Source organism: Panulirus ornatus, chromosome 7 (assembly GCF_036320965.1).
Source record: "Panulirus ornatus isolate Po-2019 chromosome 7, ASM3632096v1, whole genome shotgun sequence".
NCBI lineage: Eukaryota > Metazoa > Arthropoda > Malacostraca > Decapoda > Palinuridae > Panulirus > Panulirus ornatus.
The window spans coordinates 31,371,869-31,386,028 of record NC_092230.1 but is presented as its reverse complement, the minus strand read 5'-3'; the positions used below and the strand labels follow the sequence as shown (position 1 = coordinate 31,386,028).

At 37.2% G+C, this 14,160-nt stretch overlaps 1 protein-coding gene across 4 annotated transcripts in view; it reads right to left on the bottom strand.

The window, feature by feature from the left end:
• LOC139749501 (ataxin-3-like) overlaps positions 1–14,160 on the bottom strand; it is a 156,545-nt gene that overhangs the window by 126,800 nt on the left and 15,585 nt on the right. For 2 of the 4 annotated variants that reach the window (XM_071663430.1, XM_071663429.1), the window contains exons 3-5: positions 6,007–6,213; positions 5,445–5,645; positions 872–1,011 (exon numbers count right to left, since the gene is read on the bottom strand). In XM_071663430.1, coding sequence (XP_071519531.1) covers positions 872–1,011; positions 5,445–5,645; positions 6,007–6,213 — 548 coding nt within the window. The remainder of the gene's footprint in view (positions 1–871; positions 1,012–5,444; positions 5,646–6,006; positions 6,214–14,160) is intronic. The other 2 variants (XM_071663431.1, XM_071663432.1) reach the window with 1 other exon arrangement.

Here is a 14,160-nt window from a genome sequence, read left to right as displayed (position 1 = left end):
GAGAATCTTCACTCAATCTCTGTGGCAGCTTACTTCATGGGAGAGTATCCTGGCTTTTCAGTAATACATTTCAACAACTACTTAACATTACTATTTCCAAATAATTAAATAATGAATGAATCTGGCAACTGGAGACATGGAGAGCCATTCAGATAATTCAACCAGTCAAACACTTGAAGCATTATGGGTCCCAGCCATTCACACCCATTTACTCAATCCCTTGTTTTACCTTATACTGACTTCACTTTTTAATTCTTATCATCTCCTTTCCCATGGATAATATAACTGTTTCTATGTGCTGACATCAGTCATGTGTGGTCCATCTATAATCGACAAGTACTTGAGTTCAAATTGGCCCCCTGGGTGGGTTGAGGTAGGGGAGGTGCTACGGAGTTCCAGATGGGTTGTACGCTGGAAAGCCCTCTACATAAAAGTGGGCCCCCTGGCTAAGATTTTTCAATGTAAAGGAGGATAACACAGTTATTCAGTGGTGTTAGCCACAATGGCAATCACACTTGGGACTCTTACAATTGGCACAAGGGTTGATTTGGTCTTCACTGAATAACTGATAGCTTCAAGTTCATAAGCTTCTTTACACAAAATATAGATTAACAGCAATCTTCATTGGACAGCATTAGACACCATAAGTAAAGAGTAAGAATAATCAAGTTTGTTGAATCTATATACTCTGCTGTAATGCTTCATAGGACCTTAATGTACAGGTTCACTCCTTTCCAGGCTTATTTTTTACCCAAAATGTTAACTTCCAACTTTTAAAACTACTAAAATTGCTTATATCTGTACATATTCCTGCAACTACAAAACAGCCTAATTTGATAACCAAGCTTACATTCTGAACCATCAGACTAACCTGGCTTCTCTAATTTTAGCAGCAAGTTGCTTATGTGTGGTGGCCTGGAATGGAGGGTGTAGAGCACACAACTCATATATAAGACAACCCAGTGACCAAATGTCTGACTTCTCATTATATTCTTGTCCTTCTATCACTTCCTGTTGAGTACAAACACTGTATTAAGCAGTATAAAACTATCTCAACATCATATTATATTTTCATTTTACATCCATCCATCCAGTGGAGAGTTCTCAGATGCCCCTTACTTTGATTTCCCAAATGCAAACTTTCATCCGATTCTCTGTATGCTTTCAGACAAAATCTCCCACTGGATCAATTACAGTAACAGTAATATCTCTTATTCATATCTTATGGTTGTACTAACATCTCATTCAACCTTCTCTTACATAACACTCGAAAACACCCAATTCATACCAATCTTTACTCTCTATATTACTTGAGGTTTTCCTCTCTTAGCATTTAAAAACCATGGCAGTATACCACACACATGAATCTCTGGTGCAGAATCAAAATTTGAGGACTGGGTTCCCAGGGCCACTACGATTGACATCAAGCAACTGGTACCCATTTCATATACCATGACACTGCTCCTAAACATGCCCCTTTCTCCATTCATTTCTGCAAAATTTGCCACCTCAAATCAACCAACCTCCCCTCTGTACAACACATCTGTTTACTTCTCTCCTCTCTGAAACCTAATTATCCAACCATCTGAAACAGAAGTGATTTGGAGGGTCTGCTTTTCTTGGTAGGTCAATATGCTAAAGTGAAAAAATTAAGAAGTGCCTTTATTAGCATGGAAATCTGTTTCACTTTAACAAATAAAGTATGGGCTAATGATGTGTGTGAGTTATGTTGCAGATGTAAGTAATGTACCTGATTCAGCCCATTAAAATGGTTATGGAGTAATGATAACACATAATTAGATGATAGTATTTACATACATGGATAAGGGGATAGTCAATATACTATTAACTATATAATTTACAAAATAAATTAGAAATGATTTCTCAAGTTTAATCACTTCAAGAAACATAGAGACTAAAGGGAATAGGTCCAGTGGAAGGAAAGTAAGATGATAACTGAAATAAGAGCTTAGTTACAGGGAGAGTTTTAAGCTATTGCCATTACAGAAAGTAAGATTAATGGGAGAAATGATCACAACTTTCAAGTTTCTAGACTAGCCTGACATTGTTAATGTTGATAACTTTAAAAAAAAGTTACAAAACAGTATAGTAAGAAATTAGGGAAGACGAACAAGTATATGTGCAGCATCAAAATTGTGGATGAACAAAAGTTATGTAATGAATATGTGAATTTTGACAGTGTATGAATCTTTAAAAAGCTTAATGATAGTAAAAGCAGTTCTGGAGATGGGGACCCCATGAATGTACAACTCCTGCCCAGCACTCAATAAATACATGATCACATACTGTATTTCAACAAAAAGCATCCCCAAGCATATAAGATTCACATAGTATGATATCTGAAAAACTATATTCCAACAAAAAGTATAACCAGCTATATAATACTCACACAGTATGATGTCTAAAAAAAAAAACAATATACAGTAAAGAAAATATTCATAATACTGCTAACGTCTTTCTGCATTATCAACCAAATAGTTTACAAACATTTGCAAAAACCTTCAGTGTCTTTACCTACAATAACTTCTTAAAAAGAATGGGAAAGATAACTGAACAGCTGTGCCAAAGGATGAGTGACAGGCTTATGCAAAGTACAGGTTGTACCACACTCATCCAGGGCTCTGTGGTCTGGCAACTCCCATGATCCGGCAAGTTTTGAATCTGCCACCAATAGTTATTAGTTTGTGGATCTGCCAACAGGGTGGTGCTGTCAGCAGCACTACGGCACCAAAATCTGATTACACTGCAGCGGAGCTAATTAAGTCCTCTTAATTTCTTGTATTCAGCTATTTTAGCCCTTCAGGATGTCATCCAAGAGACCAAGAGGTGCAGATGATGGTGCTAGTGCTAATAATCATAAGCATAAATCATTATCTATGCCTAAAAAGGTGGAGCTACTGAAAAAATTAGATAATGGAATGTCTGCAAAAACTTTGTGTGAGTACCATGAGATGTGTATGACTTAGGGGTCAATCTCTGTTTTCTGGCATTTTCTGTGGTCTGGCAATGGCCTGGTCCCATGGCTGCCAGATTAAAAAGGTACAATCTGTAGTATGTCCTTCCTGGTAGAGGAGTAAGGCTGACAAATGAGAACAACGATACAAAACACTTATTTAAGAAAAACATAGAATCACTGAGAGAAATACCTCATCGATATTTGTGAACTAAACAATGCGTTTCAACATCAGAAAATGTCAGGTGCTCAGTAACCCTTACAAGGCAGTACTGATTTCAAAATCCATCTTCATATGCATATCAAGGAAAAATAAACAAAAGAAGAATTCTTAATGAAATTATAGACTGACTTTTAATGGTAAAAAAATTCTCATGATGTTATATCAAATATCTTTGAGTTGGCCTAATCCACTACTTGGTAAGGATTGGTAGAGTGTGTGTTTAGCATGTCTACCTGCTTCCACTAAATAGTGAGGATGGGAAGAGTTTGTTTCATTCTTTACATTTTGGCTTCATAATCCACTGTTATTTCACACAGTGGTACTGCATTGTAGGTGAATAACATGATTCTATTTTGAAATATTATACTATTTTTATTTTTATTTATTATACTTTGTTGCTGTCTCCTGCATTAGCGAGGTAGCGCAAGGAAGCAGATGAAAGAATGGCCTAACCCACCCACAGACACAAGTATATACATAAATGCCCACACACGCACATATACATACCTATACATTTCCATGTATACATACATATACATACACAGACATATACATATATACACATGTACATATTCATACATGCTGCCTTCATCCATTCCGCCGCCACCGCACCGCACATGAAATGGCACCCCCTCCCCCCGCATGTGCGTGAGGTAGCACTAGGAAAAGACAACAAAGACCACATTCATTCACACTCAGTCTCTAGCTGTCATGTGTAATGCACCGAAACCACAGCTCCCTTTCCACATCCAGGCCCTCCTCCTCCTTTCATAATTCTGCTAAATCACTCTCTTAGTCATTTATCTCTACATATTCCTAATTCTATTCCTCTTCACTTTCCTTAGTACCTGTTAATTATCCTCTACTGAAACTGTATCGCTGGTAGTACTGTACTGTCATGTCAAAGCACTTCTCACTCCAAAGGAATCTACATTTCCCTGCTACTGGAAGTGGTTGCAGCCTTGGGCTGCAGGACCCTTTTATAATGGTCTTGGATAATACCAAGACTCTTTCACAGAAATTAGTTCTGGAGTGATCTTAAATACATAAATAAATAACAATTTATGTATTTTCTGTGTGATCACAGTGTATGCACATCCTGCTGGTTGTAGGGATAGAGGGGAAAGTACAATTCTTTCCTCCCTTCCTGACAATGGTAGAGACCTTTGCAGTTAGTAATGGTATGGTAAGTCAGCTAGATAATCAAAATGAAGCAAGAGAAGTTAAATTGTCATGTAATGATGAAAGCCCTTCTCCAAAGGACAGTCAAATGATGAAAAGAGCCATTTAACCCTTAAACTGTGGCTACAACAAAACTCTTACCCCACGTGCAAAAAACACAAGAAAAACTTTAAAAATATAAAATTCTTATAAAATTAAAGATATGCATGCAGAAATCTGAAAAAATGAAAAATATCTTTTTATCTACTTTTCTATGTTGCCATGATAAAGTAATAAAGTAAGCAGAGGAGAGGGAAGGAACAAATGAAGTGAGCCATTCACAGCAAGACAGGAGGAAGGAGGGTGGTGTGAATGGAATACTGAACTTGACATGCAGTTTTTAAGAATGTTGATGGAAATTTTGTCTCAGGTGAAGTATGCTACATTTGACTGTGTACTAACATCATATGATATATGTCACAGGAATCTAAACAGAACAAATGAATATGATAAACAAAATTATTTACAAATTGCTATAAAGCCGACTGAAGCAGAGAGTACAGTCATCAAATCTATCTATGAACTGCTGTAAAGCTTATGTTTCCATAATTCTTCTTTACACTACTCTTCCTTTGCACACCATCTGCATTGTGGGAAGTAGACGGTAATTGGGAGATGTTTATGTATGTGAGTCCACCATCCCAACATAGACGCTACGAAGGCCCTGAGTGATATCCAGGTGGTATAAAGAGGCCTAAGGAGACATATGCAATGGTTTATGAATTCTAAACTTGGCAAACAATTTCAAACAGGGATGTAAATATCTTGTCTCATATAATGTATGTTGCAGCTGATCATAAATCATCAAATAATGTATGATGCAGTTCAAGGGTTAAAGATTAAATGGCAAATGCTGTGTGTGAATACCAATAGAAACATAAAATAAGGCACTCTAAACAATATCTAAAAAAGTGAGCTTATTAGTACTAACAGAACCAGAATTACAAGGACACAACTTGATAAGGCATGACTTCATATAAATAATGGATGCAAGATACATGAAGTTGGGAAAGTCAAATAACTCACGGGGCTCATATAATATGGTGTTCCAACGAAGGTAGTAGCAAAGCTGGCCTCCGAGTTCAGGGTTCTAGCCAAGCCAAAGTCCCCCAGCTTAACTTCACCGTCAGCATCTAAGAAAACATTAGCTGGCTTGATGTCTCTATGGAGGATAATCCGACCGCCTCTCAGCTGCCTAGTATGACAAACTTTTAAGGCCTCACAGATCTGTAACAGCAACACTCAATCACTATCCTATGAGTTTTAACTAAAGCATTTCAAATAATTGAATAGATGGTGATTAATGAAATATCTTAAGGATAAATGGTTAATCGTAAGCTACATTAAGGCACTGATAAATGAATTTGAAGGGACTGATTAGACCATTAATAATAAAACTACCAACAAAAAACAAACTTTCTGAGAAAGAGATACAGGATTAAGTTTAAACATGAAATTGATAAAAATATCATCAACCAACTTTTCTAAGTTTCTTTTAAAATCAAAATATCTGTAGTATCCTTCCTCAATTCCAACAAAATGCCACACAAAATATAATGGTATAAAAACAAAAGTAATGGAAACCAACTTGTTTGAGGACCCTCCAGATGAAACCCTCTTCCAAGAATGTTGAGGTGTGACGACACTTGGAGATAAGGCATTTTAGGTCCCCCCCAAGGCAATATTCCATCAAGATATATAGGGTAGTGGAACGTTTCTCAACTATGTGATGCAGAAATTTGACTATGTTGGGGTGGCGCAATTCTCTCAGAAGGTTTACCTCTAATACCAAACTCTGCAATGGGATCCCAGTGATAAAGATCAAATTTTCATAAAAAAAAAAAAAAAAAAAAATGAAGTAGATATATGATCTTTTAATCAAAACAAGTGCTCAAACATATGAAGGGGTGCCACTAGCTGCAGAGAGAGAGAGAGAGAGAGAGAGAGAGAGAGAGAGAGAGAGAGAGAGAGAGAGAGAGATAGAGATAGAGATAGAGAGAGAGAGAGAGAGAGAGAGAGAGAGAGAATTTCTGAAGGTACACTAGGCCACAGAGTTGAATGGATGCAAGGCATGTTCATGTCTAAAAAAAAAAGAATACAGAAAAGGGCAGTTGGGTTGGAGATGAAATGTTTGATGCCAAAGTATGGTGTGAGGAGGTTGATCAAATATGAGATGAAAGGATAAGAAAGAGGTGTGGTAGTCAGAGGAATATGGTTGAGGGAGCTAGAGACCTTGTTGAGATGCTTTCAGATCTATTACATTGTTCTTAATGCCTTCAGTATGCTACCATGTGTGTATCATTGTGAATATTTTCTTTCTTCTTTCTGAGCTAAATACATGAAGGTCTTTCAACTTCTCATGTTAGTTCATATATAAAAGACCATTAATCTTGCAAGTGAAGTGTTTCTGAACACCTCTTAAAGGTGTCTATTTCCATCTGTTTGAGTGATGACCATGCAGAACAATCTAGCTTTGCTATTATGTTTACATTAAACATTTTCAACATAAGCTTTCTGTCTTGTGAAAATTCTCATTACCAAACTGCTAACTGTTTGGCATGAAAGTACAATCTTATCAACATGTTTGCTGAATTCAAGTTTCACATTCATAATGACTCTTAGATCTTTGACCGTTTCTTCCCTTTATATTTCTTTCCCTAAAGGGCTAATAATTCAATGACTTATTTGCTCAAATCATTCTCCATTAACTTCCATCAGGTCCTCTTCACTATCCATATATCATGCCCATATCTTTCTACAGTTTTTATTGGGATTCTTCTGGTCCTATTGTTTTAATCACACTTGTGGCATCTTCAAAACACCTGACTATACTCTCAGATTTACATTCCTGTCTGTGCCTAAACCCACTATTACAAATAGTATTAAAATTAATACTGTTCCTTATGATACTCCTTTTAGAATGTTCTCTTCTGAAGACATAGTTCCATTCGCTTCCACTCTTAATCTTTTGTCAGCTAAAAATAGATCCATATTCCTAGTTTATCTCTAATGTTTCATCTCACCACTTCTCTAATAAAATTATATAACTTGTTAAATAAGCAAAATCAGAAAAAGGTTGATCATTCCTTGTTCTTGCAGTTAAAAGTTTCATATATTTTTTTTTAAATGAAGTAGTAGCAGCATTAGTGTATTTTCACCATGTACAAATCCATGCTGGTTTTCATTTATGAAACTGCTGTCCATCATATGATCCTGAACATACTTCTATCACAGTTTCATACTGTGACTATATGTAATGTGAAGGTAGCTTGACTATATTATTTTGGCACAAGGTTACATCCAGCATTTGTGTTTGATGCATATTCTTAGTTTACCCAAATGTTTGTCTTACCACTTTCCCAAATAAATCCTCTTATGTGTCAAATGCTTTACCAAAATCAAGAAAAAGGGATCTCCATTCCCTCTCTTCACAGTTGAGCTTCATGTTTGTTTTGACAGTGAACTAGATGTAAGTGTATTCTCCCCTGATGTAAATCCATGCTGGGTGTTGTTTGTGAAATTGTTGCCAATCATTTTCCAGAATGCATTTTTATCACAGTTTCACACTTTGATTACATGTGATATAAAGCTAACTTGTCTATATTGTTTTGGCACTACCATAGATCACCCTTCAAGTGTTGAAGTTATGTAAGCAATTTTGGGTGCATACTCAGATCTATGCTTTGTCCCAATAATATCATCAGGGGTTTTGCCTGTCACTTTTGTCTTTTGATGGATATTGCTGGGATCTCATCAGGTCCTGGAACTAAGTTCTCTTTAATCATTATGTCCTTTCTATCAATATTTGTAAGGGCAAGCTCATCATACTGATTACATATTTCATTCCACTTATTTCTATTTTCTGTGTACTGAATGCTGACTTATAATGTTTGGTTACCATCTGGATTACATAATCTGTTCTCCACTTTCTTTATATGTGCAAACAGATCTTTAAAAGTCTGTTCCATACTTTGTATTACTTTTTCATTTCCTATGCTTTATCCACCATGATGGCCCTGTCAGCATTTCTTACTTTTTCTTCAAGATCTTCCTCATCTCTATTTGTTATACACCTTTCCCTTTTCTTCCATTTGCTTCTATTCATCCATTTGTTTTCCATCTCTTGATTTATTTCTTTTCATAAAAATATATTCTTTTCCTTTGTATCAACCCTTTTATCATTTGTCCTCTCTTGTAAAACAATGTTGTGTTAGTTTCTGCACTACAACCACTGAGCAACCCATTCCACTATATATTTGCCACTTCTTAGCCTTTAGTGTTTCACCCTTAACAGGCTACTGGTAGAGGGCAACTCTAATGAAGTGTTTACAGAGACTCCTAACCAGTGTTCCTACTGACTACTTCTACCTAATGTTCCAACCTACTACTTTCACTTAATGCTCCCATCTAATCTTCCTACCTACTACTCCTACCTAGTATTTCTACCCAATCCTCCTGCTTAAAATGTTCCTAACCACTGCTTATATCTATTGCTCCCACCATTTTGTCAAAAGGTAGGGATAGCATACAGCTCACTGCAAGAAAATCTAGAGTTACGAAGAATGAGCTGTGTGAGTTAAGTGCTGTCAAACATTATGTGTGGCAAGGAGAGATTGTATGTTTGTGAACAGAATGCCAGTAGTCCACATGTGGATAAGGCAGAAATAAAAGACAGCTACCTGAGTCAGAGAAGTACAACATGACAACCACTGAAGTCCTGCCTCAATATGTAGCTGTCAATAACCCTCCCAATACCTAGGCAGGTAGTACTGGTAATATACCTCCCTGGTCGTTGGCTGCCTACTAAATACAACTCGTGTTGTAACGGTTGATAAAATCAATTCCATTTTCGTTGAAATAAAAAAAAATACAAGGAAAAAACAGTTAGATTAGTTTATGGGTCTCTGCACAGACACCAGAGATAGATGAAAGACTTTACGATCAATTAACAGAAATTTGTACTGAACAAGATTCAGTCATAATGGAAAACTTCAAAATAACAGGATTTAAGTGGGAAGGATCCATTTCCAGAAACACAGAGCATGGGCTCTTTCTACATTTGCTTGAAGCTGCCCTAACACAATTAGTTGAGAAACCTACTCACAATGAAAATAGATTTAGTTCTAACTACAAATGAGGACCTTGTATATAATGTTGAAGTGGGAGAAAAGTTTGTTACAAGTGATGCCTGGCAAATCACTTTTGGTCTGGCAAGGTTAAGTTTTGTTCCATATAGTTATTAGTCTAAAGCATTCAAAGACTCGTTATTTGGAACTCAAGCAAAATTTCTATCAAAATTCAAGTAGGCCATGCATTTGGTGTTGTACCATTTCCAACTTTATCTTCTGAGGTAACTTTCGACAGCCTGTAATGCTGGTCAACAATCACAAAAAAATCCAGATCTTTTTATTTGCAAAATTCAATGGTCTTTGCACTAATCTTAACCTGAAATGATAACAACAATACAGACAACATGGATGTAGCTTGGAAAAGATTCAGTAATACTTTCAAAGTAGCAAAAGGAACATATTTGCCAAAGTGAAGACAGTCTTGTTTCAAAATAAAACCAAAGTAGTGAAGCAATAACATGAATAAGTGCTGTCTGTCTGAGAAAGTAGCAAATGAAAAACTTAAAGAGACATATAATCAAAATGACAAAGTACATTATTTAAATATGTGTAGGGAAACTACGAGACTTACACAGCAAAGCAAATGTCACTATGAAGTGTATATTGCTGAAGATAGCAAAAGAAACCCTGAAGAGTTTTATAATTATATTAGAAGTAAGAGAGTCATTACCCAGTCAACTGACCCACTGATTACAGAAAATGGTGACTTTATTCAAGGCAACAAAGCCATGGCACAGATTTTGAATTATTCTTTTGCTTCTGCATTTACAAGTGAAGATACATTTCATGTCCTATATCCAGTTCAATTGCTTAGAGGGGAAAATATTCTGCAACGTATAGAAGTAACAGGTAAAGATATACCATCAGCTCTGAATGGTATGGGAGTCTATAAAACAGCAGGCCTGAATAAGTTTCATCCGAGGGCATAGAAACGGGCAAAAAATTAGATAGATAAATAATTGGTTGCTCTTTTCAAAAAGTCACTTGCTGCAGGAAATGTTCCAGAGGAATAGTTATATCATTACCCACGAATTATCATCCAATTATATTAAACGTCTGTAGCTGGTAAACCAATGGGAACCATCATTCAGGTTATGATTGTAACTCATTTAGGACCAGCACTTATCATAAACAGTTCTCAGCATGGTTTTCCATGAAATCACTTACCTGACAATCCTGGTTGATTTCTTTTATGAAATCATTAACATGTATGACAAAAGTAAAGCACTTGATCTCATCTATTTAGATTTTCAATAAGCATTCAATAAAGTTCCACATCAGAGGTTACTAAAAAAAGATAAGCCACATGGGACTGTACTTCAACGATTAGAAAATTGGCTGACTTGCTGTAAACAAAGAGTAGTCAAGCCTCAGAATGGTCAGATGGCAAGAGGTATGCCATATAGATCAGTTTTGGAATCAGTTCTTTTTCTCAATAAGGTTAACAATACTGGCAATGGACTTCACTGTAAGATCTCTATATTTGCATTTGGTACTGAGTTAGGAAATAAATCTGCAACAGGTGCAATGCCTGTAGCTTCAAACTGACATAGAAACTGATGGATTGGTCTAACATGTGACAAATAATTTCTAATACTGATAAGTGCAAAGTTTTACTGATAGGTAGTGAAAATGATAAGGCAAACCACAATATGAATTCTGTTGAGCTACAAAAGGTCAGCAAGGGTAACGACTTGGGTGTAATAATCTCTGGTGAACTAAAGCCAAGCAAGCAGTGCACAAAATCATTGGATTCAGACTAACAACTTTCAAATTTCCGTCTCAGCAAATTATTCTCACTCTGCAACTCCCTAATGCATCCGCATCTTGAATACTGTGTTCAATATTGGCCACCCTACTAGAGGAAAGATATAGACCGAATGGAGAGAGTAGAGGCGAGCTACCAAGATGATTCCCAGCCTAAGGAACAAATCGTATGAGAGCTGACTATTTACATTAAATATATTTAGCACAGAAAAGAGACAGTTAAGAAATGATATATTCAAAATCATAATAAGCTTTGATAATCTTGATCTAATAACCTACTTTGGGATAAATCAGTCTCATAGCTATATATATATATATATATATATATATATATATATATATATATATATATATATATATATATATATATATATTTTTTTTTTTTTTTTTTGCCGCTGTCTCCCGCGTTTGCGAGGTAGCGCAAGGAAACAGACGAAAGAAATGGCCCAACCCACCCCCATACACATGTATATACATACGTCCACACACGCAAAATATACATACCTACACAGCTTTCCATGGTTTACCCCAGACGCTTCACATATATATATATATATATATATATATATATATATATATATGTGTATATAAGTGGATGGGCCATTCTTTGTATGTTTCCTGGCACTACCTCACTGACGCAGGAAACAGCAATAATGTAAAATTGTAATAAAAAATATCTATATCCCTGGGGATAGGGGAGAAAGAATACTTCCCACGCATTCCTCACGGGTCGTAGAAGGCGACTAAAGGTGATGGGAGCAGGGGGCTAGAAACTCTCCCCTCCTTGTATTTTAACTTTCTAAAAGGGGAAACAGAAGAAGGAGTCATGCGGGGAGTGCTCATCCTCCTCGAAGGCTCAGATTGGGGTGTCTAAATGTGTGTGGATGTAACCAAGATGAGAAAAAAGGAGAGATAGGTCGTATGTTTGAGGAAAGGAACCTGGATGTTTTGGCTCTGAGTGAAACGAAGCTCAAGGGTAAAGGGGAAGAGTGGTTTGGGATGTCTTGGGAGTAAAGTCAGGGGTTTGTGAGAGGACAAGAGCAAGGGAAGGAGTAGCACTACTCCTGAAACAGGAGTGGTGGGAGTAGGTGATAGAGTGTAAGAAAGTAAACTCGAGATTGATATGGGTAAAACTGAAAGTTGATGGAGAGAGATGGGTGATTATTGGTGCATATGCACCTGGGCATGAGAAGAAAGATCATGAGAGGCAAGTGTTTTGGGAGCAGCTGAATGAGTGTGTTAGTGGTTTTGATGCACGAGATCAGGTTATAGTGATGGGTGTTTAAAGGCAAAGGTGAGTAATGTGGCAGTTGAGGGAATAATTGGTATACATGGGGTGTTCAGTGTTGTAAATGGAAATGGTGAAGAGCTTGTAGATTTATGTGCTGAAAAAGGACTGGTGATTGGGAATACCTGGTTTAAAAAGAGAGATATACATAAGTATACGTATGTAAGTAGGAGAGATGGCCAGAGAGTGTTATTGGATTACGTGTTAATTGGTAGGCGCGCGATAGAGAGACTTTTGGATGTTAATGTGCTGAGAGGTGCAACTGGAGGGATGTCTGATCTTTATCTTGTGGAGGCGAAGGTGAAGATTTGTAGAGGTTTTCAGAAAAGAAGAGCGAATGTTGGGGTGAAGGGAATGGGGAGAGTAAGTGAGCTTGGGAAGGAGACGTGTGAGGAAGTACCAAGAGAGACTGAGTACACAATGGAAAAAGGTGAGAACAAAGGAGGTAAGGGGAGTGGGGAAGGAATGGGATGTATTTAGGGAAGCAGTGATGGCTTACGCAAAAGATGCTTGTGGCATGAGAAGCGTGGGAGGTAGGCAGATTAGAAAAGGTAGTGAGTGGAGGGATGAAGAAGTAAGATTATTAGTGAAAGAGAAGAGAGAGGCATTTGGACGATTTTTACAGGGAAATAATGCAAATGAGCGAGAGATGTATAAAAGAAAGAGGCAGGAGGTCAAGAGAAAGGTGCAAGAGGTGAAAAAGAGGGCAAATGAGAGTTGGGGTGAGAGAGTATCATTAAATTTTAGGGAGAATAAATAGATGTTTTGGAAGGAGGTAAATAAAGTGCGTAAGACAAGTGAACAAATGGGAACTTCAGTGAAGGGGGCTAATGGGGAGGTAATTACAAGTAGTGGTGACGTGAGAAGGAGATGGAGTGAGTATTTTGAATGTGTTTGACGACAGAGTGGCAGATATAGCATGTTTTGGTCGAGGTGGTGTGCAAAGTGAGAGGGTTAGGGAGGATGATTTGGTAAACATAAACAGAGAAGAGGTAGTAAAAGCTTTGCGGAAGATGAAAGCCGGCAAGGCAGCGGGTTTGGATGGCATTGCAGTGGAATTTATTAAAAAAGGGGGTGACTGTATCTTTGATTGGTTGGTAAGGTTATTTAATGTATGTATGATTCATGGTGAGGTGCCTGAGGATTGGCGGAATGCTTCCATAGTGCCATTGTACAAAGGCAAAAGGGACAAAGGTGAGTGCTCAAATTACAGAGGTATAAGTTTGTTGAGTATTCCTGGGAAATTATATGGGAGGGTATTGATTGAGAGGGTGAAGGCATGTACAGAGCATCAGATTGGGGAAGAGCAGTGTGGTTTCAGAAGTGGTAGAGGATGTGTGGATCAGGTGTTTGCTTTGAAGAATGTATGTGAGAAATACTTAGAAAAGCAAATGGATTTGTATGTAGCATTTATGGATCTGGAGAAGGCATATGATAGAGTTGATAGAGATGCTCTGTGGAAGGTTTTAAGAATATATGGTGTGGAGGCAAGTTGTTCAAAGCAGTGAAAAGTTTTTATCGAGGATGTAAGGCATGTGTACGTGTAGGAAGAGAGGAA